At 38.8% G+C, this 20,816-nt stretch overlaps 1 protein-coding gene across 2 annotated transcripts in view; it reads left to right on the plus strand.

Annotated features, from left to right (window-relative positions):
- RYR2 (ryanodine receptor 2) overlaps window positions 1-10,963 on the plus strand; it is a 779,580-nt gene extending 768,617 nt beyond the window's left edge. For both annotated transcript variants that reach the window (XM_077168436.1, XM_077168435.1), the window contains 5 exons: window positions 2,937-3,093; window positions 4,720-4,784; window positions 6,884-6,984; window positions 8,605-8,656; window positions 9,493-10,963. In XM_077168436.1, coding sequence (XP_077024551.1) covers window positions 2,937-3,093; window positions 4,720-4,784; window positions 6,884-6,984; window positions 8,605-8,656; window positions 9,493-9,588 — 471 coding nt within the window. In that variant the 3' untranslated portion in view covers window positions 9,589-10,963. The remainder of the gene's footprint in view (window positions 1-2,936; window positions 3,094-4,719; window positions 4,785-6,883; window positions 6,985-8,604; window positions 8,657-9,492) is intronic.
- The last annotated feature ends 9,853 nt before the right edge of the window (window positions 10,964-20,816 follow it).

Below are 20,816 nucleotides of genomic sequence, written 5' to 3' on the forward strand. Positions count from 1 at the left end.
AGAAATAGGGAGGTGAGGAGGCCTGTCAAAGGAGCTGCCAGAAACATGGAAGAAACCCAGGACAGTGTCGTGTCTCTCCAAGTGTAGAATATGTCCCAAGGTTTGAATCCCCTTCACAGGGCAGCAATGTAAATATGACTTGATTATGTGATGAATCAGGTGGGTGAGTCAGCGTGTCTGTGTCAGGCTGAGAAGGCCTCGTGGAGGAAGTATTATTAATTTAGACCCTAATGGGTGAGTAGAAATGGGAGAAGCATGAGAAAGGACACGGCAATATAAGGGATTGTGTGAGCAAGACTCTAGAGTCAGAAAGAGATGATTTGGAGGAGGGTAAGAGACTGGTTTAGTCAGCATGAAGGTCAGTAGAGGGAGGAGTAAAGATCAGCTTTGAGAGGTGAAGTGTGGCTCAATTACGGGGCCTGAAACAAGGAGTTTGGACTTACGCAAATAAAGAGAAAGGTATATTGGGCAAGATCTAGAAACATTTTTGACTCTCACTACAGGGTGGGGTACTGCTGGCATTTAGTAGGCCAAAGCCAGATTTCATTTTCTTTTTTTTTTTATTTATTTATTAAATGAACAACATACATAATCAGTAATTCACAATATCATCACTTAGTTGCATATTCATCATTTCTTAGAACATTTGCATTAATTCAGAAAAAGAAATAAAAAGACAATAGAAAAAGAAATAAAACGAACACAGGAAAGAAAAAAAAAGATTATACCTACCATACCCCTTACCCCTTTTGATCACTAGCATTTAAACTAAATTTATTTTAGCATTTGTTCCCCCTATTATTTATTTTTATTCCATATGTTCTACTCCTTTGTTGACAAGGTAGATAAAAGGAGCATTAGACACAAGGTTTTCACAATCACACAGTCATATTGTGACAGCTGTATCATTATTTAATCATCCTCAAGAAACATGGCTACTGGAACACAGCTCTACATTTTCAGGCAGTTCCCTCCAGCCTCTCCATTACATCTTGAATAACAAGATCATATCTACTTGATGCATAAGAATAACCTCCAGGATAACCTCTGCACTCTGTTTGGAGTCTCTCAGCCATTGACACTTTGTTTCATTTACCTCTTCCCCCTTTTGGTCCAGAAGGTTTTCTCAATCCCTTGATGCTAAGTCTCAGCTCATTCTAGGGTTTTTCTCAGTCCCTTGATGCTGAGTCTCAACTCATTCCAAGATCTCTGTCCCACGTTGCCAGGAAGGTCCACACCCCTGGGAGTCATGTCCCATGTAGAGAGGGGGAGGGTGGTGAGACTGCTCGTTGTGTTGGCTGGAGAGAGAGGCCACATCTGAGCAACAAAAGAGGCTCTCTTGGGAGTGACTCTTAGGCCTAAATTTTAAGTAGGCTTGACCTATCCTTTGCGGGATTAAGTTTCATGTGAACAAACCCCAAGACCGGGGGCTCTGCCTATAGTTTTGGTTGTCCACACTGCTTGTGAGAATATCAAGAATTCAACTTGGGGAAGTTGAATTTCTCCCCATTCTCACCACTCCCCGAAGGGGGCTTTGCAGATACTTTTCCACTCACTGATTGAATCACTCTGGGATTCATCGGGCATCACTCTGGACAAACCAACAAAATCTCATGTCTTACCTGAGATTCCAAGTACTTATGGCATTCAATCAAACTATCTACATAAGTTATATTAGGAAATACACTAGTCAAAATATAAATTTTGTAACTAATAAACATTTTTTGCTTTAGTCTCACACAGAAGGTGACAATTTAAAATATTAATTACCATCTATTTTCAGTACTCTGCAATAATGACATTCCTTTGTTCTTTCTCATGCAAAAAACATTTTTAAAATTGTACCTTGTACATTTCACTATTATTATACACTCTAGGCATTCTTAGATTATACCATCTCAATCTTTAACATCTATCTTTCTTTCTGATTTCATTTATGTCCCCAGCCCTCCTCCCTCTATCATTCTCACATGCAGCTTCATTCAGTGTTTTAACATAATTATATTACCGTTAGGTAGTATTGTGCTGTCCATTTCTGAGTTTTTGTATCCAGTCCTGTTGCACAATCTGTATCCCTTCAGCTCCAATTACCCAATATCTTACCCTATTTCTATCTCCTGATGGTCTCTGTAAAGCCAGATTTCTTGCTTTAATGTCTACAGTGCAGGGCAGCCTTCTACAAGCAGAAAATTACCCAGCCTAAAATATTAATAGTGCCAAAGCTGAAAAGCCACCCAAAAAGGACTTTACTGAATCTCTCCTTTATCTGAACTAGTTACTAGCTGCTGTACTTGTTGCTGGTTGTTTTAATGTTCTAAGGCTAATTCAGCAGGAGATGAATATGAGATCTATCGAATCATCTTTGACATCAACTTCTTCCTCACCCCTCTTTCTTATTTATTCTAGATATTAAAGTAGAGAAAAAGATTTCAGCAGAGTGTGGCATAATCTATATATGATAGGTGAGGGGAGGGTGAGTAAGTGTTAAGTCTATTTTTTGTAGCTTAATTTCTAAGGGTTCATCCTTTTTTATACTGTGGGCTTTTGCTTCCCCTTTTCTCTGTCTATTATGCTGAAATGGAATAGAACAATACGATTAAATATAATTGTGTGCAACTCAATGCGATTACCTTATCATCACAGCCTCTCTGGAGCCACAACACAAGTGAGGTATTTTTCTGTTTCTCCTAAGTGAGACAGGAGATGCTAGCTAGAGTCCACCCTGGAGAGCTTTGTTTAAAAGACAGCAGCAGGGAAGATCCAAGTGTTTGCATCACAATTCTACATATTCAAATAAAAACAGGTACTATAAAAGGCAGAAGCTTCTCAGCACTTCCTGCATAAGGATTCGGAACTGGAGAGTGAGACTTGGGTTTGCTGAGGATGAAGACAGGCCACGTGCGTCCCTGGAGTGATTCCTTGTCCCTCTTTTCCAGTGCTACATGTTCCACATGTATGTGGGGGTGCGTGCCGGCGGAGGCATCGGCGATGAAATCGAAGACCCGGCAGGGGATGAGTATGAGATCTATCGAATCATCTTCGACATCACCTTCTTCTTCTTTGTAATTGTCATTCTCTTGGCCATAATTCAAGGTAAGCCTCATCCTCACCGAAGCTGAAGAAAATCGAAAATTTGAGCCATACATTTTTGGAAATCATGTGAACGGTAAGATAAGAATGTCAAATGTTGCATGGAAAAAGCCAAACAGAACGTTTCCTTCCAGTATTTCTTCAGTGTCTGTGGAGGAAATTCAAACAGGCATGGGGCCCTGGTCCAGGGGGAAGATACACATGGTTCTCTTTTGTCTCTTTCCAAAAGGTAAAGAGGACTTTTAGTCACACATACCTGGGTTTGAATCCCAGCCCTGCCACTTCCTGACTTTGGATGGGTGAGCCATTTAACCTCTCTGGTCCAAAAAAAAAAAGGACATTACATAAATCTTTGAGCTGTAAGGTTACTGAGAGGCTTAAAAATAATATATTAGTAATATTAATGTTTAATAACATAAACAATACTTTAAATAAATATAATTTATTTACTTAATGATACGTTAAAGTTCCCAGCTCAGTACCTGTGCATAATTAGCACCTCATAAATAATCATAGAGCTGTTATTGTTTTGTACCTACTATGTGCCAGGCACATGATTTCATTCGTTTTACCCTTACAACAACCTTATGAGACCTGCTCTTGTTCCTACTTTACACGTGGAGAAACTAAGCCACAATAAGTTTAAGGAACTTGGCCAAAGTGCACAACTCAGAAATGTCAGAGTTGGAATCCAAATGCAAGGCAGTCTGGACCCCAAGCCCTGACACATAACCATGGTGCCATTTTCACTCACAAGCTCTTTTTACCAAGGTTCCTTGGGAGTGTGGTATTTTCCTCACTCAAAGAAAGTGCTCACATTATCTCTTTATGCATACACATTTATCTTAAACATTTATCCTGGTTTAAAATAACTCAATAAGTGTGACATTATTTAAGTTCCACATATACAAAATAGTCCTTTTTTTTTTTCAGTAAAGTACATGAACAAGATTAAAGGACTCATAACCCATTCCTTGTGTCTTTATTGAATGTAATAAGAATGTGTTTTATGAGAGGGCAAAATCATAAAACACTTGCCAGAAAATGTGCAGCCCGTAAGTCGCAGGAGGGTAAAAGAGACTAAGACAAAACATCTCAGTGCAGTTAGTTTTTGACTGGAGCTATTAATAAATTAGGCAAGAGTTTATTTATGAGGAATTTATGAGCAAAGTTTACTTGAAGCAAATGTCTTACAATATTTGTTACTGCTAGTCAGCAGTTAATATGGCAAGGTTTTATTTCCATACTAGTGCGTGAACATTTTATTAGTGAAATTTTCTGTATTTTATAACCCTAGATTTCAGTTTTTCTTTCTTAGGCTAAAGTACTTAATAACACAGCATCTTCATATGCCAAGTTAAATAGAACTTTTTCTACTTTTGTAACTTCATTTTTAAACACCTTTTCAGTTAGTGCATGCCCCAATAACTGCATGTATGTCTGCTCCCAAAGAGATAATGCCATTTCCCTAGTAGGAATATCAGATTTATACTCAAACTTCTACCATTTTCAAAGGATGTTCCAAACTGTGTATTTTTGCTGTACTTCAAAGGATTAGCTAGGGTGCTATGAATTTAATGATTATTGTTTGTTTGATAAAGATTTAATTTTGTATTTATTAAACACCAGGTTTAATCATTGATGCTTTTGGAGAATTACGAGACCAACAGGAGCAAGTAAAAGAAGACATGGAGGTAAGTCTTTCCATTTATGACTTAGCTGCTTTGTGTGTAGACACTCATTTTACTTTATCACAAGAATTTTGAATGTGGGAAAGAGGCAAAAGGACAGAAGCAGCATGTCGGTTCATTGGTCTGTTCTCAGTTCGAAATATAATTGAGCAGTGTGCTAGGCTGGAACTGTTGTAGGTTCCAGGCATATGTAAACAATAATATGGAACAGTCCCTGCCCTCAAGGAGTGGGGCTACCATTCATTCTAAAGTGGTGAAACACTGACAACAAGTAAACAGGCAATTTCAGGACAGTGTGCTGAGCCCTGAGTGCTGGGGTCTCCTGGATTGGTGGCTGATTCATTAGATCAGGCAATTTCCTAAAAGAAGAGGTCCAAGTTGAGACCTGAAGCTTCCGAAGGTGTTAGCAAGTCTTTGGAAGAATTTGAACAGGCAAAAGAGAGCAGGGGAGCAGGGTAGATTAGGTGACATCCCTCCCCCTCCCCGTGCCCACCCCCATTGCAACTCCCCAGGGGCACCATTCACACTGTGCCTGAGGTTGTATGCCAAGACCTTGATTTAGGGGATTTCTCTTGAATACAAGAGAAAACATTGTATCTTGGAAGCACAAATGTGCAGGATGCCTACAGCCTGGAGCTGCAGTGATGAGGCTAGAGGAGACCAGGTAACAAAGAGACTCATATCTCACCCGAGAAATTTACAGTGTCACTTTTGGACTGTGAGCAACAAGAAAAGGATTTAAAGCCAGACTGGGAGGTAATCAGATTTGCATTTTTACAGGATAACTATGGTTTAAAGTGAGGGCAGAGAATTAGACACTGACAAGACCAGGGCAGGGAAGTGGGCTGTCAGCATGATCGAGGTAAGGGATTATGATGCATTTGCTGAGGTAATGCCACACAAGCATGCAGGAAACTGAATGAATTCAAGCAGAACTTTGGAGTTAGAATTAAAAGAAGATGATTGTCTGAGTGCAGAGGTGGAGGAGGATGGAGCAAGCAAGGGTGATGCTCAGGTTCCGGGTGTGAGAAGCAGATGCAGGCGTGAGAAGCAGATGCGTGCTGTAACAGTTTCTTCAGGTGGGGAACAGAGGAGGAGCAGGTTCCTGGGCAAAGGCAACAAGTTAAGGTTTGAACCCCTTTAATTTAGCAGACATTTGATTGAGTGACAGAGATCCTGACCGTTCCCCCTCATTGCTGAGTGTGGCTTATCTGCCACCAGCATTTGTTGATCAATAAAGCAGGAGGAATTTTATAAACCATCTTAACCATCTTGATTCTAGGCCTTAGAATCCTGGGCATCATGAACATGCTTCAAATGGCTTCCTATGTGCAAGGAAGTTGCGCATCCTGAGTCACCCGAGGATAGTGATTATTGAATTCATTTGATACATATGAAATTCTAAAAATAAAATGGAGGGCCTGATTCCATTTCAGGTTTGTGTGCAAGATCTAACCTTGGCAGATCTAAGCGGATGCCCCTCTACAGGCTGTACGAAGAGATGTGGAAAGTGGGAAGACCAGGCACTTTGATACCCAGAGTTGAAAATTACTCCTACTCCCTGTCCAGGGGGTTAATTCTGCACCCAGCACAGTGCCTGGCATCTTCCTGCACTGAATGATTCACTGAAAGCCTCCTAGCTTTGTGTCTATCCCTCCTCAAGGGGAAGTCATCTGTACCTTTTTCCCCGGTGGTCAGACAGCATTCTGCTAGTACCAAGTTCACAGTCCTCTTGAAGGCACATTCATTTTGTCTGGATAACTTAAATCAATACCATGAACAAGAAACAACGTCAAGAACTAGGTCTGGGAATTTCCACTTAGGCTGGAGGAAATAAGGGAAAGACATCAATTGCCTTTTGGTCAGAATTATCCTGTACTCTTTCTGCTACTTCTTGCTGCCAGTGCCTATGAGCGTTTACACTAACAGCAAGATTTGTGGTAATAGTTAAATTTATGGTCCTGTGCTCAGCACAGACTCCGCATGATGCTTTCACTTATGTTGAGTAAACAAAATAAGTGCTCGTAAGTGGTAAGTTGTCTTTTCCTGTTGTTTTGCTCTCTGAACTCTCTGACCCTTTGCTATTTCCCTTTGTCTTCCAGACCAAGTGCTTCATCTGTGGAATAGGCAATGATTACTTTGACACAGTGCCCCACGGATTTGAAACCCACACTTTACAGGAGCACAATTTGGCCAATTACCTGTGAGTGTGCCAGTTCTAGACCCTTCAAACACTCCCAGCATCCATGAGTTCTATCCTTCAGTTCTCAGGCTCCTGGAAGAACTTCTCCTCAGGTTCTTCCACCAGCTTGAGAAACACAAGAGAGATCCACTTCTTTGTCTTTACATTTGCATTCAGGCTTCTGACACTTCTTGGAGAGAAAAAGCAGCCGCTAGTGGTTCTCTTTTTCTCTGGGATAGGTTGACTTAAGAAATGAAGTTCCAGCTCTCATGTGAGTGATACTTTCTAGAACACAAAAAATGTAATGGCAAAAAAATGAGCAAAATGAGTCCTGGAGCCTCTCAGACGGCCTTGACTGTGGGTCCCATTTTGAATAGGATTACTAGGGCTGCCTCTAGAGATACAGGACTCTCCATTTTTCTTTCCAGAGGACTTACAGATCCCTCTAGGCACAATTGGAAATAAAATTAAAAGTGACGTATTTGTTTTAAATACATAGACATCTGGTCATTATTGGAGACTAGCCAAAACTGTGGTTTGGTAAATGCTATTCTCACTCAGTTTCTGACCCAATTTTAATATTGAGTAGAAGAGAGCGTAGCATTGCAGGCTTTGGATTTCACAGCTGGGTGGCATTAGGCAAGTTAGTTAACCTTTTTTAGCCTCAGTTTCCCAAATGGGGATTGCAGTTCCTGCCCCAAGAGAGAAAAGATATACACACAGATGCAGGTGGCGTCTGACACTGAGCCTGGCTGGCCTGTCAGCTCCCAAGTGATACGACATCATCTGTGGCCACATTTTACTGCCTTTGAAAACTATTTTAAAAGATGTTCAAGCTTTTGTGCCCCACAGCATGTTTTGCCTTGCGGTTTTGACCCATTCCTTTGTTCTAGCAACAGTGTGGACAGAAGGATTGGAAACACTGGGTTAGTGTCACGGGCAGCCAGTGTCATGGGCAGCCTCACACTGTCCTGGAGCAGGTGAAGGCCAAGGTCACAGTTTTTTCCAGGATTCATCTTTCACCTAATTCATCACTAATATTTCTAGTAAAATCCAACAGAAAACAAAATCTGATTCAGAAAAACAAAACTTAGAAGAAATAATGCCACAGAGCCCATGATATATCACAGAAGCCCATTCACAGTGGTAGAAATCAGATTGGTAAAATTTGACATGAAAGGTTAAAACGAACAATTGTATCAGATCTTCACTGCAAAATTTTTGTGAGAAAAATTGATTGTAATGAATGTTATCTTAACTAAAACGGAAATGGAAAAATTTGAAATGGTTTAACTTTACTCAACTGAAACTCGATCAAGAAATTAGCACTTCTCTTAAGCTAGTCTTCAGTGAAAATTCATCAGAGTTGATTTCTTTTTTGACAAAAATGTTTATGCTCCTAACCTGAAACCAAAGTGTTTCAGGGTAAAATCACCCATCGGATCAGAAAGATCAAGTCAAAAAACATCCTGCCCTATTTCTGGTGCACTGTAATTAAGTTTCCAGAAAATGCATTTGCTTTGTTTTCTCTGTGACTACCATAATGAGATACAACATATAATAAATGTAAGTAAATATTTACTATCTGCTTTTGCTGATATTTTATACATACAATTTCTGATAAGTGTCTGTTACCTACAGGTTTTTTCTGATGTATCTCATAAACAAAGATGAAACAGAGCATACAGGACAGGTAGGTGAACGATAACTACTCTATACCATCTTCTGAAAGATATGATAGGAAGAGAATCCCCACACACTGGAACAAATGTATGCATTGAGCATTATGGGGTGGAATTACTTTCACATATTAGTCATGGTGTCATAATGTAAAACTCCTGTTATATTGGAAGCATTGTCTTTGTTGAAAAAAATAAATTCTAATTTTACATATAAATAAGCATTTGAGTGAAAATGCTGTGTCTAGGTTTCGAAATCTCTGTTATAAGAAAATTGAGTGTTCCTAATTAATGTCCTTGGCTGTTTAAACAGAGAGCAGATCTGTTGAATGTCAACCCACAGCATTATCAGTTCAAAATAATTATATGAGGAGGTAGGATGGTGGCTCAGTGGCAGAGTTCTCACCTGCCATGCCAGAGACCTGGGTTCGATTCCTGGTGCCTGCCCATGCAAAAAAAAATTGTATGTTAACTGCCTGAAGTTCTTCTCAAGCTATTTGAGACCCATACCTCCCACCCCTTCCCCAAGATTGTTCACTTCCAAAAAGTTTGACTTTGAAGGAGTTAGGATATGATTAATAATATGTTTTAAAGAAGCCTCAAAAACATATACCACAAAAATTGTGTATGGAATAAAGATTGATTGACTATGTATTACTAGTAGTAAAATAAGGCTGGTAGAGTTAGTTAGGAACTATCCATATGATTTTGGATCCATCCAATTACATGTGATATATATATATATATATGTATATAAACAAGAAAGTTCCATTTCTTTCTTGTATTTTGGAGTAGCACACAGATATGGGGGGAAAGATATACTGTTAATACATTTCCTTTACTTTCCCAGGAATCTTATGTCTGGAAGATGTATCAAGAAAGGTGCTGGGAATTTTTCCCAGCAGGGGATTGTTTCCGGAAACAGTATGAAGACCAGCTAAATTAAACTCAGATCCAGATCATCTCTAAAAACCAAATCCTTCAATTGCTTTCTCTCTTTCTCTCCCCCCCCAACTCCCTCTCCCTCACTCTACATCTCTCTCTCTCTCTGTCTCTCCCTCTCAGCGCTCTTGGAAACATCGTGCTGATTTTTGTGAATTGCCGACATTGTGTGCTTTTTGGGAGCATCGAAGCTCTGTTTTTGAAGACCTGACTGTGCTTTGCCCCCACCCCGTGTATTTCCTTTGCGAATAAAGACTGAAGAATGATCTAAATTCACATACAGACAAAATAGGAACTCTGAAAAGAAGACCATTCTGGAACACTGTCATAACACAAGCAGAAAGATTTCCTTCTGAGACTCCCGGCAGTCTCCTTGAACCATGGGACATTCACAGAGACGCGCGGTAGCTGCATCATCTGGTCTCTTTAGTTCACCATCCCGGAAGGACCCATCCAGTGGTCACCGAGCACTGTAGCACTTAACACGTTGCCGTGGACACCAGTTGCGAAAGGGAAATAGTGCCTTACTATATGTGGGTTGAGCTATGCAGAAGATACGTGCATGAAAAAAAAATCATCTTTATTTTCTTTGTGTCAACCGTTTTTTTTTCCTAGATTGATTTTGTGAGGTTTTTTGTTTTGTTTTCCATTATTCTCTCCTTGATGGGGGAGGGTAAGAAAAGCAGTTTGTGTGCACCATTAAAAAGACGGTGGCGTGTCTCAGGACTAGAGGAGGTTCTTCTCATCCCGCTGAATTCACATTTACCCTCCCCATGTGTTCCTGCTCTAATTTTGGTAATGCTCTGATGCAACATTGCAACTTTATGAAATCTTTGTAGGAAAACAAAAAGACTGCAAAAAATACACTTTCAAAAGAAATAGCTCATTGCATGTTTATTATGCAAGTTTAAACACAGAAAACCTTCAGAAACAAGTTGATCAACGTGAGAGAAATTTCATGATAATTATATTCATAGTAATAAAGTGTCGTGGGCTTAATTGTATATTTGGAGCCAGTGTCATCAACCAACAATGTGTGATACGTTATGAACTTGATGATAGTTTTGGTTGTTTTCTCTTTCTTTTGGCCACCTGTGATCAGTTGTTGATTAAGGACTTCTTGTCAGGCCATTTTTTTAAATATCAAAGCTGAAGCAATATCCATTCAGGGATTTCATCAGTTGCATCACACAACATGGATGGTGATAAAAAATCACTCCATTTTGAGTCCTTTTAAATGTAATGCTAATCTTTACCAATAAAAAGACAGTTTCAGAATGGAAGCAAGGTCATTTTGCAAACATGGAAGCTCTTTTATTACAAGTCTGCTTGTTAATTTTAGAATTGTAAAACTGCTCTGATTAAACTATTTAACTAACTTTGCACCCTCTGCTTTTTCCATACCACGTACACTGGGATGCCTTCACTTCAGAGCCTTGAGTTTTGAACTTGATGTGGTCACAGGGCAATCCCCAACACTGCCCGGGGACCTTAGCACTGCCACATTTCCTGGTAGCTAAAGCAAGTTTGATGCATTTATGATTATGGAATCTCAGAGCAGTCAGGCTTCTCAAGTCACCTGCCTCGCCCGGTCTGTGCGTGAGTCTTCACTACCTTTCCCTGAGGTAGGATCCTCCAGATGTCTTGAATTCCTCCAGTGACAGAAACATCACTGTCTCCCAAGTCTTTTTTTTTTTTTTTTTTTAATACAGCTCTCATTTTAGAAAACTCTTCCACGCTCAGGACAAATTTGTCTCCCTGGAATAACAGGGATCCAATTTATATCTTAATATGAAAAAGAAATTGAACATTTGCTGTGTTCCAAGACTGGGCTGGGCACTGGGGACCCATCAGTCTCTTTGCAGTTTGTAGGCACAATGACAGAGCTATAGTACCAAGTTTTTGCATTTGTGTTTTGGTATCATTTTCATTTGGGGAAAGGAATAAACTAGGCTGCAGCCTGGGAATTTCCCAGTCTTCTCAGGGAGGTAATCTAATGCTCTGAGGAGTAGGAATAAAATAAATCAGGTCAGCTCATAAAACATCAAAAAGCACATTCCCCTTTGCCATGAAATACTGTAGACAAAGCACACAGTGAAGGGGAGTAAATATTTTTCCTCTACACAAAGTTCACTGATAGAGTCTGCTCTTCCACTTATAATGCCAAAATCAGAGTTGATAATGAAACGAGACATGTGAGAGGTGAACAAACTCGTAGTTGCCTCCTGGATTTTGCAGACTAGTATAGACTTTCTGGAATGATTGCACTTGGCTTGAGAGTTTTGGGACACAACTGACAGGAGGACTGAAGGAGAAGCCAAGAGAGAGACGCTGAAACTAGGCTAAAGCCAGTGTCCCTCCACCAGTGGGCTTCTGAACTCAGTGATGGAGAAAAAAGAAGGGAGCGGAGCCCTGAAGCTTCACAAAGGCACACACACTTCCCAGCCTCATCATTGGCCCACAACCAGAAAGGGATCCCACTTGATTTCCTTCTCAAAACCTCCTGACAAGGAGAGGTTCTGTCTTCATCAACAGCATAATTCCCCGGGATGTGTTAGAGTGAATCTCAAACACAATTTGCCTCTCATCTTCTCTGATGAAACTCAGGCCTTCCTGAACCAAACTCCAGAAATATAGTCACTCAGAAAAATTGTTGTGCGAATAAATATCCAAACTTTCACCAAAAAAATGATGTTATAATGAGCCCCAATGTATCCGTATTCCACCTTCAACATTTACAGACATTATTCTGACATTCTTGTTTCATCTAGTCTTCTCTTTTTTTCCTGGAAAAAAAGAACATTGCATTTTTGATCATACGCCATAAACCAAATTTAGAACATTGGTTTAAATTGATGTTTTCCAAATACTCCACGGTAATGTCCATCTAAATGGTACATTTTGATTGATAGTCATTATTTTTCAGGTGTAGGAGACAGCTTGTTCTTACCCCACAAGAACTCATTAAGCACGCATAGTGCAATGAAAATGCTTCATGCTGGATTGTAAAACATATCTAGGGAAATTGCACATTTTTTCACTAGCTTTATTGGGGAAATCTTTGGATTTCTTAAGCTGCAATTTTCTGAGTGAATCTACTAATATGGCCCCTGGTTGCTGGTAAAGTCTTTCGGTTGCTATGAGTACTGAGTACCTCGTTTATTCTGCATTCAATAACAGGAGACTTTTTAAAAGTGTATTTACTTATCTACCTGAGTGTGGAATTCATATAAACTTGACATGAAAAAGACTTGGACTCATTTCCCAGATTACTTTGTAAGTGTCTATATTTTTGTGGAGGGGCAGGTCTCACTGTGGCCGTACTGATAGCATGTCTGTCTGAACATGAAATGGCTGTGGTATAAGCTAGAAAAGAATATCTTGATTTTGATACACATGCGTAGATGGCATCTAGGCTTTTTAATCACCAAAAATATTCCCCTATTTCTTAAAAAGACCACGTTCAAGTTCATATCATCTTACATTATCATAAAATCTAATTGTTTGGCTAATGGGAATATTAAACAGGTACCTAAATGAATCCTTAAAGTAATGTGTTCCAAAAAAAAAACCACAGAATTTTTGTTACGGTATTACAACTTAATAGAGAAACAATGAGAGTTGGTGGCACTAATTTCCTCCATATATACCATTCGATGCTTCTTAAAATGGTAGAGCTGGAAGAGATGTAAGGAATCGTGCTTTAGATGAAGCAACTTATGCAGGTTCATTGGCTTGGCTGAAGCCGGAGTTTTTTTGAAGAGTGTATAAGTCAGGTTTATTGTGAAATCTTTTTTCCTACTATAGCCAGAATGGTTTGAAAAGTAACAAGTTCCTTATGCCCTAGCAAAAATGAAAACCTAAAAATCTACGAAAGTTTTGGTGAGCTAAATCATCATCAGGGCTCACTGTTATTTTGCTTCTCTGATAGGGGAATTCTGGGGGTGATTGAATCAAGCAAACAGCTGGCTTCCAAATGTGCCCTTGAATACAGCAATTTCTGAATAAAGAAACCAAATGTCAATTTTAGTACAGGACAATAGAGAAAGCTCTATCTTGGTATTTTACTCCTGTCTCTACCTTAATTCTATAAGGAGCTCTACAGAATGTTTCATTGGTTTCCATAACCGTCCCTGGTTATTTTATTGTGGCTAAAAGATCGAGTTCCAGTTGTCATATTTATCATGATTAAAATAATTTCACTTCATATTTGCTTTGTAAACATTTTGGATATCATTGCTGAGGAAAAGTCTTACGGTGTCGATGGCATTTTAATGGCCTTTCTTGTCTGCCAATGTCCACATATCTGATGGTGCACTTCCCTTCATACAACATAGAATTAAGTTTATTTTCTTCAAGGGAATCTATGGACTTGATAATATGCACGCCATCTCCATTAAACATTGCTAAATTATTCTTTGAATTTTGTTTACAGACAGCACAATTAAATATTATAAAATGTAATGCTATGAATGTGGACAATATTAACTTATAAACAGGATCTCAAGTTAATTTTTTAAAGAGCACCAAATCTTGAAAGTTATTGCACATTTCATTTTGAATTACCAAAATTTTGAACCTAATGCTCAAAAATGTTTTGAAAGTATGTGTATACATTTTACATGTAAATTCAGAAGTACAGAATTTACATGGATTAGATTAGCAGGTGTACTATCAAGAATAAGATTAATAGTTGGGCTTGAAATGATTGTATGTTTTATTGAAAGAAAGAAAAATTCGAAATAGCTATGCTTTTAATATGACCAAGATAAAAAGCCTCCCTCCTACATAAAATAAACATGAAAGAAGCAGAAACCCTTGGCAAGATATTAAAAATTGACAAAATTCATGGCCCTTATTGTCAGTTTACTCTTATTTGTATACTTATAGAAGAAAAACAATTATTTAAGAAGTTTTTTCACTAGTGACATAAACTAGTATAAGCTTTACGATTTTGTTTAAAGAGTATAAATGATTAAATGACTGCCTTGATATAAAAATGCGTGAAAACTGGGCGGGCCACGGTGGCTCAGCAGGCACGAATGCTTGCCTGCCATGCCAGAGGACCCAGGTTCGATTCCCGGTGCCTGCCCATGTAAAAATAAATAAATAAATAAATAAAAATTTTAAAAAATGCATGAAAACTAAGTTCCACAATGAGCTGAGGCTAAATGCTACACACATAGACATAATTTATACTGCATACTTGGCATAACAAATGGAGAGGAGTCATTTCTGCTTTATTCTTGGTAATGTGCACATGATATTGTCTTACTCTATTATCTAGCTTGAGGCAAGGAATCAAGTGGCTATATATTTTTTTAACTTTTTTATTGTATAACATATATACAAAGCAAAGAAAGACAAAAGCAAAAATTTCAAAGCACTCTTCAATTAGTAGTTAAAGAACAGACCCCAGAGTTTGTCATGGGCTACCATACCATCATCTCAGATTTTCCCTTCTATCTAGCTGCTCCAGAAAATTGGAGGCTAGAAAGAATATATGTATTTTTTTTATCATCACAATCGACTTTTTTCTCTTTTGTGAAAAATAACATATACAGAAAAGCAATAAATTTCAAAGCATAGTACAACAGTTATGGAACAAATTTCAGAGTTTGGTCTGGGTTACAATTCCACAATTTTAGGTTTTTACTTCTAGCTGCTCTAAGATACTAGAGAATAAAAGAAATATCAATATGATGATGCAGCAGTCATACTTATTTGTTAAAACCTACCTTCTCTGTGTAACTCCACCACCATCTTTGATCTTTATGCCACTCTTTAGGAGTATTTGGACTATGCCCATTCTGACTTTTTTTTTTTCTAACTTTTTGTTATTGTGAAAAATAACATACATACAAAAAAAGCAATAAATTTCCAAGTACATGTTAACAAGTACTTATACAACAGATTTTAAGGTTTAATATAGGTTACAGTTCCACAATTTTTCAATTTTTCTTCTAGCCACTTCAAGACAGTGGACACCAAAAGAAATACCAATATATTCATTCAGCAGTCATACTCATTTGTTAAATCCTATCCTCACTATTATATTATTCCTCTTTTATTCTTTTTTGTGAAAAATAACATTTTAAAAAGCAATAAATTTCAAAGTACACTGCAACAATTAGTTGTAGAACAGGTTTCAGAGTTTGGTATGGGTTACGATCCCACAATTTTAGATTTTTTTTCTAGCTGCTCTAAGGTACTGGAGACAAGAAGAAATATCAATATACTGATTCATCACTAATACTCATTTGTTAAACCTGACCTTCTCTGTATAACTCCACCATCACCTTTGATCTTTCCATCCCTCTCTTTAGGGGTATTTGGACTATGCCCATTCTAACTTTTTCATGTTGGAAGGGGCTATTGATAATATGGGGTAGGGGGATGGAACTAGCTGATGTTCTGGAGAGGATGGACCCCCTAAGTTTCAGGAATTATCTGGTTCAGGGACCCATCTGGAGGTTGTATGTTTCTGGAAAGTTACCTTAGTGCATGGACCCTTTGTAGAATCTTATATAATGCCCTAGGTGTTCTTTAGGATTGACTGGAATGGTTTTGGTTGGGGTTTGGGAAGTTATGATAGGTACAATATCTAACTGCATCTTGTGTAAAAGCAACCTCCAGAGTAGCCTCTCCACTCTATTTGAACTCTCTCTGCCACTGATACCTTATTTGTTCCACTTCTTCTTCCCCTTTTGGGCAGGATGGCATTGTTAGTCCCACGGTGCCAGGTCTGGATTCATCCCTGGGAGTCATCTCCCACATTGCCAGGAAGACTTTCACCCTTGGATGTCATGTCCCACGTAAGGGGGAGGGCAGTGATTTCATTTGTAGAGTTGGGCTTAGAGAGCGTGAGGCTACATCTGAGCAACAACAGAGGTCCTCCAGAAATAACGCTTAGGCATGGCTATAGGTAGGCTAAGCATCTCTGCTGCTTCCATAAGCTTCACAAGAGCAAGCCTCAAGATCAAGGGCATGGCCTATTGACTTGGATGTCCCTAATGTTTAACACAGTATCAGGGGTTTCCCTGGTGGTAAAGTTTAATAGTTCCATATTTTTTCTCCCATCCCTCAAGGGACTTTGCCAATACTTTTTGATTATCTGCTTAATATATTCTGGGATGTCCCCAGGCATTGCATTAAGCTACACAAGATCAAAGCTTATTCTTTAAATATAAGCCTCATTCTTATTCTGGATATCCTGTGTTTGGATTGTTTAAATTAGCTATTCAGACAGGTTGAGTTAAATTATGTGCTACAGAAAATTTAGGTTCTGGACAAAGTAAACCTTTGTTCCTTTGGTCCCAAAGAGTAGATGAGGTTCTAAAATACAATGTCTTCCTTGCCCCTGAGTTATGAATTACCTTAATCTCGACCTGATCAGCTTCATTCTTATCTCTAAATACCAGGTTATACATATATAGAACAGCCTCTCAAACTCCAGAATAATAATTACCATTCCAGACTAAATGTGACTGCTATAATAGCTTACAATCTAGGCCCCTGTTTTCTTGTAAGCATTTTCTAAAGGGGACCATACAATATTTACTGCTTTGTTTCTGGATTATTTTGCCTCACCAAATGTCCCACAGGTTCATTCACAATGTTACAACTTCATTCCTTTTTGTAGTAGTAAATATTATACACCGTCATTCACCAATCTACTTTTCAATCAGTGCATCCTTCAGTAACCTCCATTCATTAGGCATCATATATAATGTTCAAAGTCAACAGTCCATCAACACTGTGAATTTTAGATAATTTCATTGTTCCCAAGAGAAAGATAACCAATAAACATACCCTCACCAAATAGAAAATCTAAACCTTCTCCTAACTTGTGCCCCCCTCCCCACCTACCCCTCACCCTCCGGTGTTTGTTTACCCTTGGTCTTGCTATGGCACCGTTGATGTTTTCCTGTTAGAGCCCATAGCATGTGATAGCAGCTTTCCCCCATACCCTGAACTTAAACACTTTTTGTACAAAAATCATACCTTTGAAATAGTTCATGCAAGAACTTATTTATATTTGTAGTGTTAATCAGTGGTATACATGAGTCTATACAACCCTAAAGGGCTATGTTCTCTTGGGGCACCCAGGGCAGTGAGGGTGAAGAAAGCATGGTAGTGAGTCAAGGGAAAATGTGAAGCAATGCAAAATAATATGTTCTTGTCCCAGCTATCACTCCACTATTAGGTAGAAAGAGAAAGAAGACAAGTTACTTTGTAGGCATGTCTAATTGGCATGTTGGAATTCTACAAAACACACTGCAAAGAGAAATAGTACCTCAGAGTAGTCCGTGAGAGAGACAGACAAAGAACAGAAAATGCATCTGCCACTGCCATCCCATCTCCTGTTTCCAACTGGTCAAAGTTCACCCTAAAGAGTATCAACTTCCCCTCTCCACCTACTAAATCACATCACCTCACCTCTTAAGAGATCACAACGGATGCTAGACCTAAACTCTGGAGTGGGCAATTGTAACCAATTCTGGAGGTGCTAGGAGGGAGGAGTCAGAAACTCCAAAGTGCAGCAGGTCCACCTGGCTGCCTGAGGGGAGCCCAGGCATGAGCCCAGCACACCCAGGGCAAGAGATTGATCGGCCCAGACAGCAAGCCCAGGAGGCCTTAGAAAGAGTGGTCTGCGACAGCAGGCTGAGGCAGAGCCAGCGGCTGGAGATCCAGGAAGCCGGTGTCAACATGGCACCTCTGAGAAGGCACAGGAGATTTGGGTCTGATGTACGTGTCTATCATACGATTCCTTTTGTTTTCTGTATGTTTGAAATAATAAAAAAAATAGTGATAAGGGCTGCATGGGTTGTTCAGTGGTAGATCCAGGTTTGATTCCCTGACCATGCACTAAAAAAAAAAAAATCAACAAATGGTGCTGCAATAATGGGATATTCACATGGAAAATGAATGAAATATAACCCCAACTGCAGAGCATACAGAAAAAAAGTAGTAAGAAGGGAAAAGTTGCTTGAGAACTTAGGGAATTTTTGTTAACAGGTCATAGAAAGAAAATAAAATTCTCTAACATTTACATCTGTATTCTCCAGTGAGGAAAATGGTTCAATTAATTATGTGAATGAATACATAGATGATCTGCTCATCAAATTTGCAAAATACAAGTTCCTGGGGATGTCATAGGAAGAAAAGACACTTTCTGTTTTGTTCTAGTATGTTAGATAAAACCAATTATTAGAGGTGACAAAATGATGGATATTCTTCAACTTTCCAGTGATCTTTTAATACATCTGCTCAACAGTGAAACTTGGCAATATTGAGAGGTAATGCGTTACCTGTTGTAGACATTTAAATAGAAGCTGTATAGGAAGTCTTCAATATTCCTAGAAAATAGATATCCAATACAAATGCATAAAAATCATCTGGGAATTTATAAATATTCAGATTCCTAGCCATATTCCAAAATATTCTGATTTGGAAGGTCTGATGAGGCCAACGAATCTTCATTTTGAATGAGTACCAATTACCTCCACCTAAGGTTTTGATAAAGTGGTTTACAGACCACAGTTTAAAGAACATTGCATTAATGATCTTGAAGCCCTTATGATTCAGTGATTATTTCATGATTACTTTGGGAGTGATGTGTTAGACCATTGGGCTAAGAGTCAGGGAACCTAGATTCCAACTGTAGCTCCAGAATTTATTAGCAATATAATTTTTGATAAGTTTATTTACCTGAATTGATAAATTCATTTAACCTAGCTAAGACTTACTGCTTTGTCTGGTATCATATGGCTAATTTTTGAGGACCAAAGATTATGTGAATGTTGAGAATTTTAAAAACACTATTGAAAGCAAAGAACTAGTATCAACTTTCTCATGGTAACAAAATGAGGTTATGCAAGAGATAATCAGCACCCCTCAACTTAAAGTTTTTCTAAGGTAAAAGTGAAAATTTGTATCACTTCAGTATATTTATAAATGTAAAACTCAGGACCTTCACTTATGAATAATTGTCTGATAAAGGCAAATCTAAAAGGGTGCATTTTCTCCATAATTCTAGCAGTTTAATTTGTTTCTACTTTATTCTCTGTGATTGTAAGAGAGCATTTTGTGTTCATTATCCCATGTGAATTTCTTGCTTAGTTATTATTAAAAACATAGGGTTATTTCTGTTTCTCTGAGAGAATATCAAAATGGACTTATTCCTGACAGAGAATATTAGTCTCCCAGGGAAACTAAGTCCATCCAGGCTAAAGATTTACGAAGCCAATCATGTGCTATAAATTTCACCTTTACCTGTATTATGGGGTGTTCTAGTTTCCTAGCTGCCAGAATGCAATATACCAGAAACGGAATGACTTTTAAAAAGGAGAACTTAATAAATTTCTAATTTACAGTTCTAAGGCCAAGAAAATGCCCCAATTAAAATAAGGCTACAGATACGTCCAATCAAAGGCATCCAGGGAAAGATACCTTGGTTCAAGAAGGCCGATGAAGTTCAGGGTTTCTCTCTCAAGTGGAAGGGCACAGGGTGAACACAGTCAGGGTTTCTCTCCTATCTGGAAGGACACATGGCAAACACGGCATCATCTGCTAGCTTCTCCCCTAGCTTCTGGTTTCATGAAGCTCCCCGGGAGGCGTTTTCCTTCTTTATCTCCAAAGGTCGCTGGCTCGTGGACTCTCTGCTTCGTGGTGCTGTGGCATTCTCTGCTCTCTCTGAATCTCCCATTCTTCAAAACGTTTCCTCTTTTATAGGACTCCAATAAACCAATCAAGACCCACCCAAATGGGTGGAAACATGTCCTCACCTAATCCAGTTTAACAACTACTCTTGACTAAATCACATCATCCAGGGAGATGATCTGATTACAGTGTCAAACATAAACAGTATTGAATAGGGATTATTCTACCTTTATGAAATGGGATTTTGATTAAAACATGGCTTTTCTAGGGGGCATACTTCCTTTTAAACCAACACATGGGATAAATGGGCCATTTTGGGAAATTGAATCTTTAGAAAGGCCTCGGTTAAAGCTCTCAGTTACAAGGAAGATAGGGGAATGGGATTGATAATCCCCTTTGTGTCCCAATCCTAATACAAAAATCTAAGGGACCAGGTTCTGAGGACTTTGCAACTTTCTCATGTTTGTTATTGCTGTTATTCACCACCCACCACCCCTTTTTTAAGTCAGTCGAAATAAAGCCCTTAAAGGGGGGGAATAAAAGGAAATCAGAAGATATCTCATGAAGAAT

The sequence above is a fragment of the Tamandua tetradactyla genome, chromosome 7 (assembly GCF_023851605.1).
Source record: "Tamandua tetradactyla isolate mTamTet1 chromosome 7, mTamTet1.pri, whole genome shotgun sequence".
NCBI classification, from domain to species: domain Eukaryota; kingdom Metazoa; phylum Chordata; class Mammalia; order Pilosa; family Myrmecophagidae; genus Tamandua; species Tamandua tetradactyla.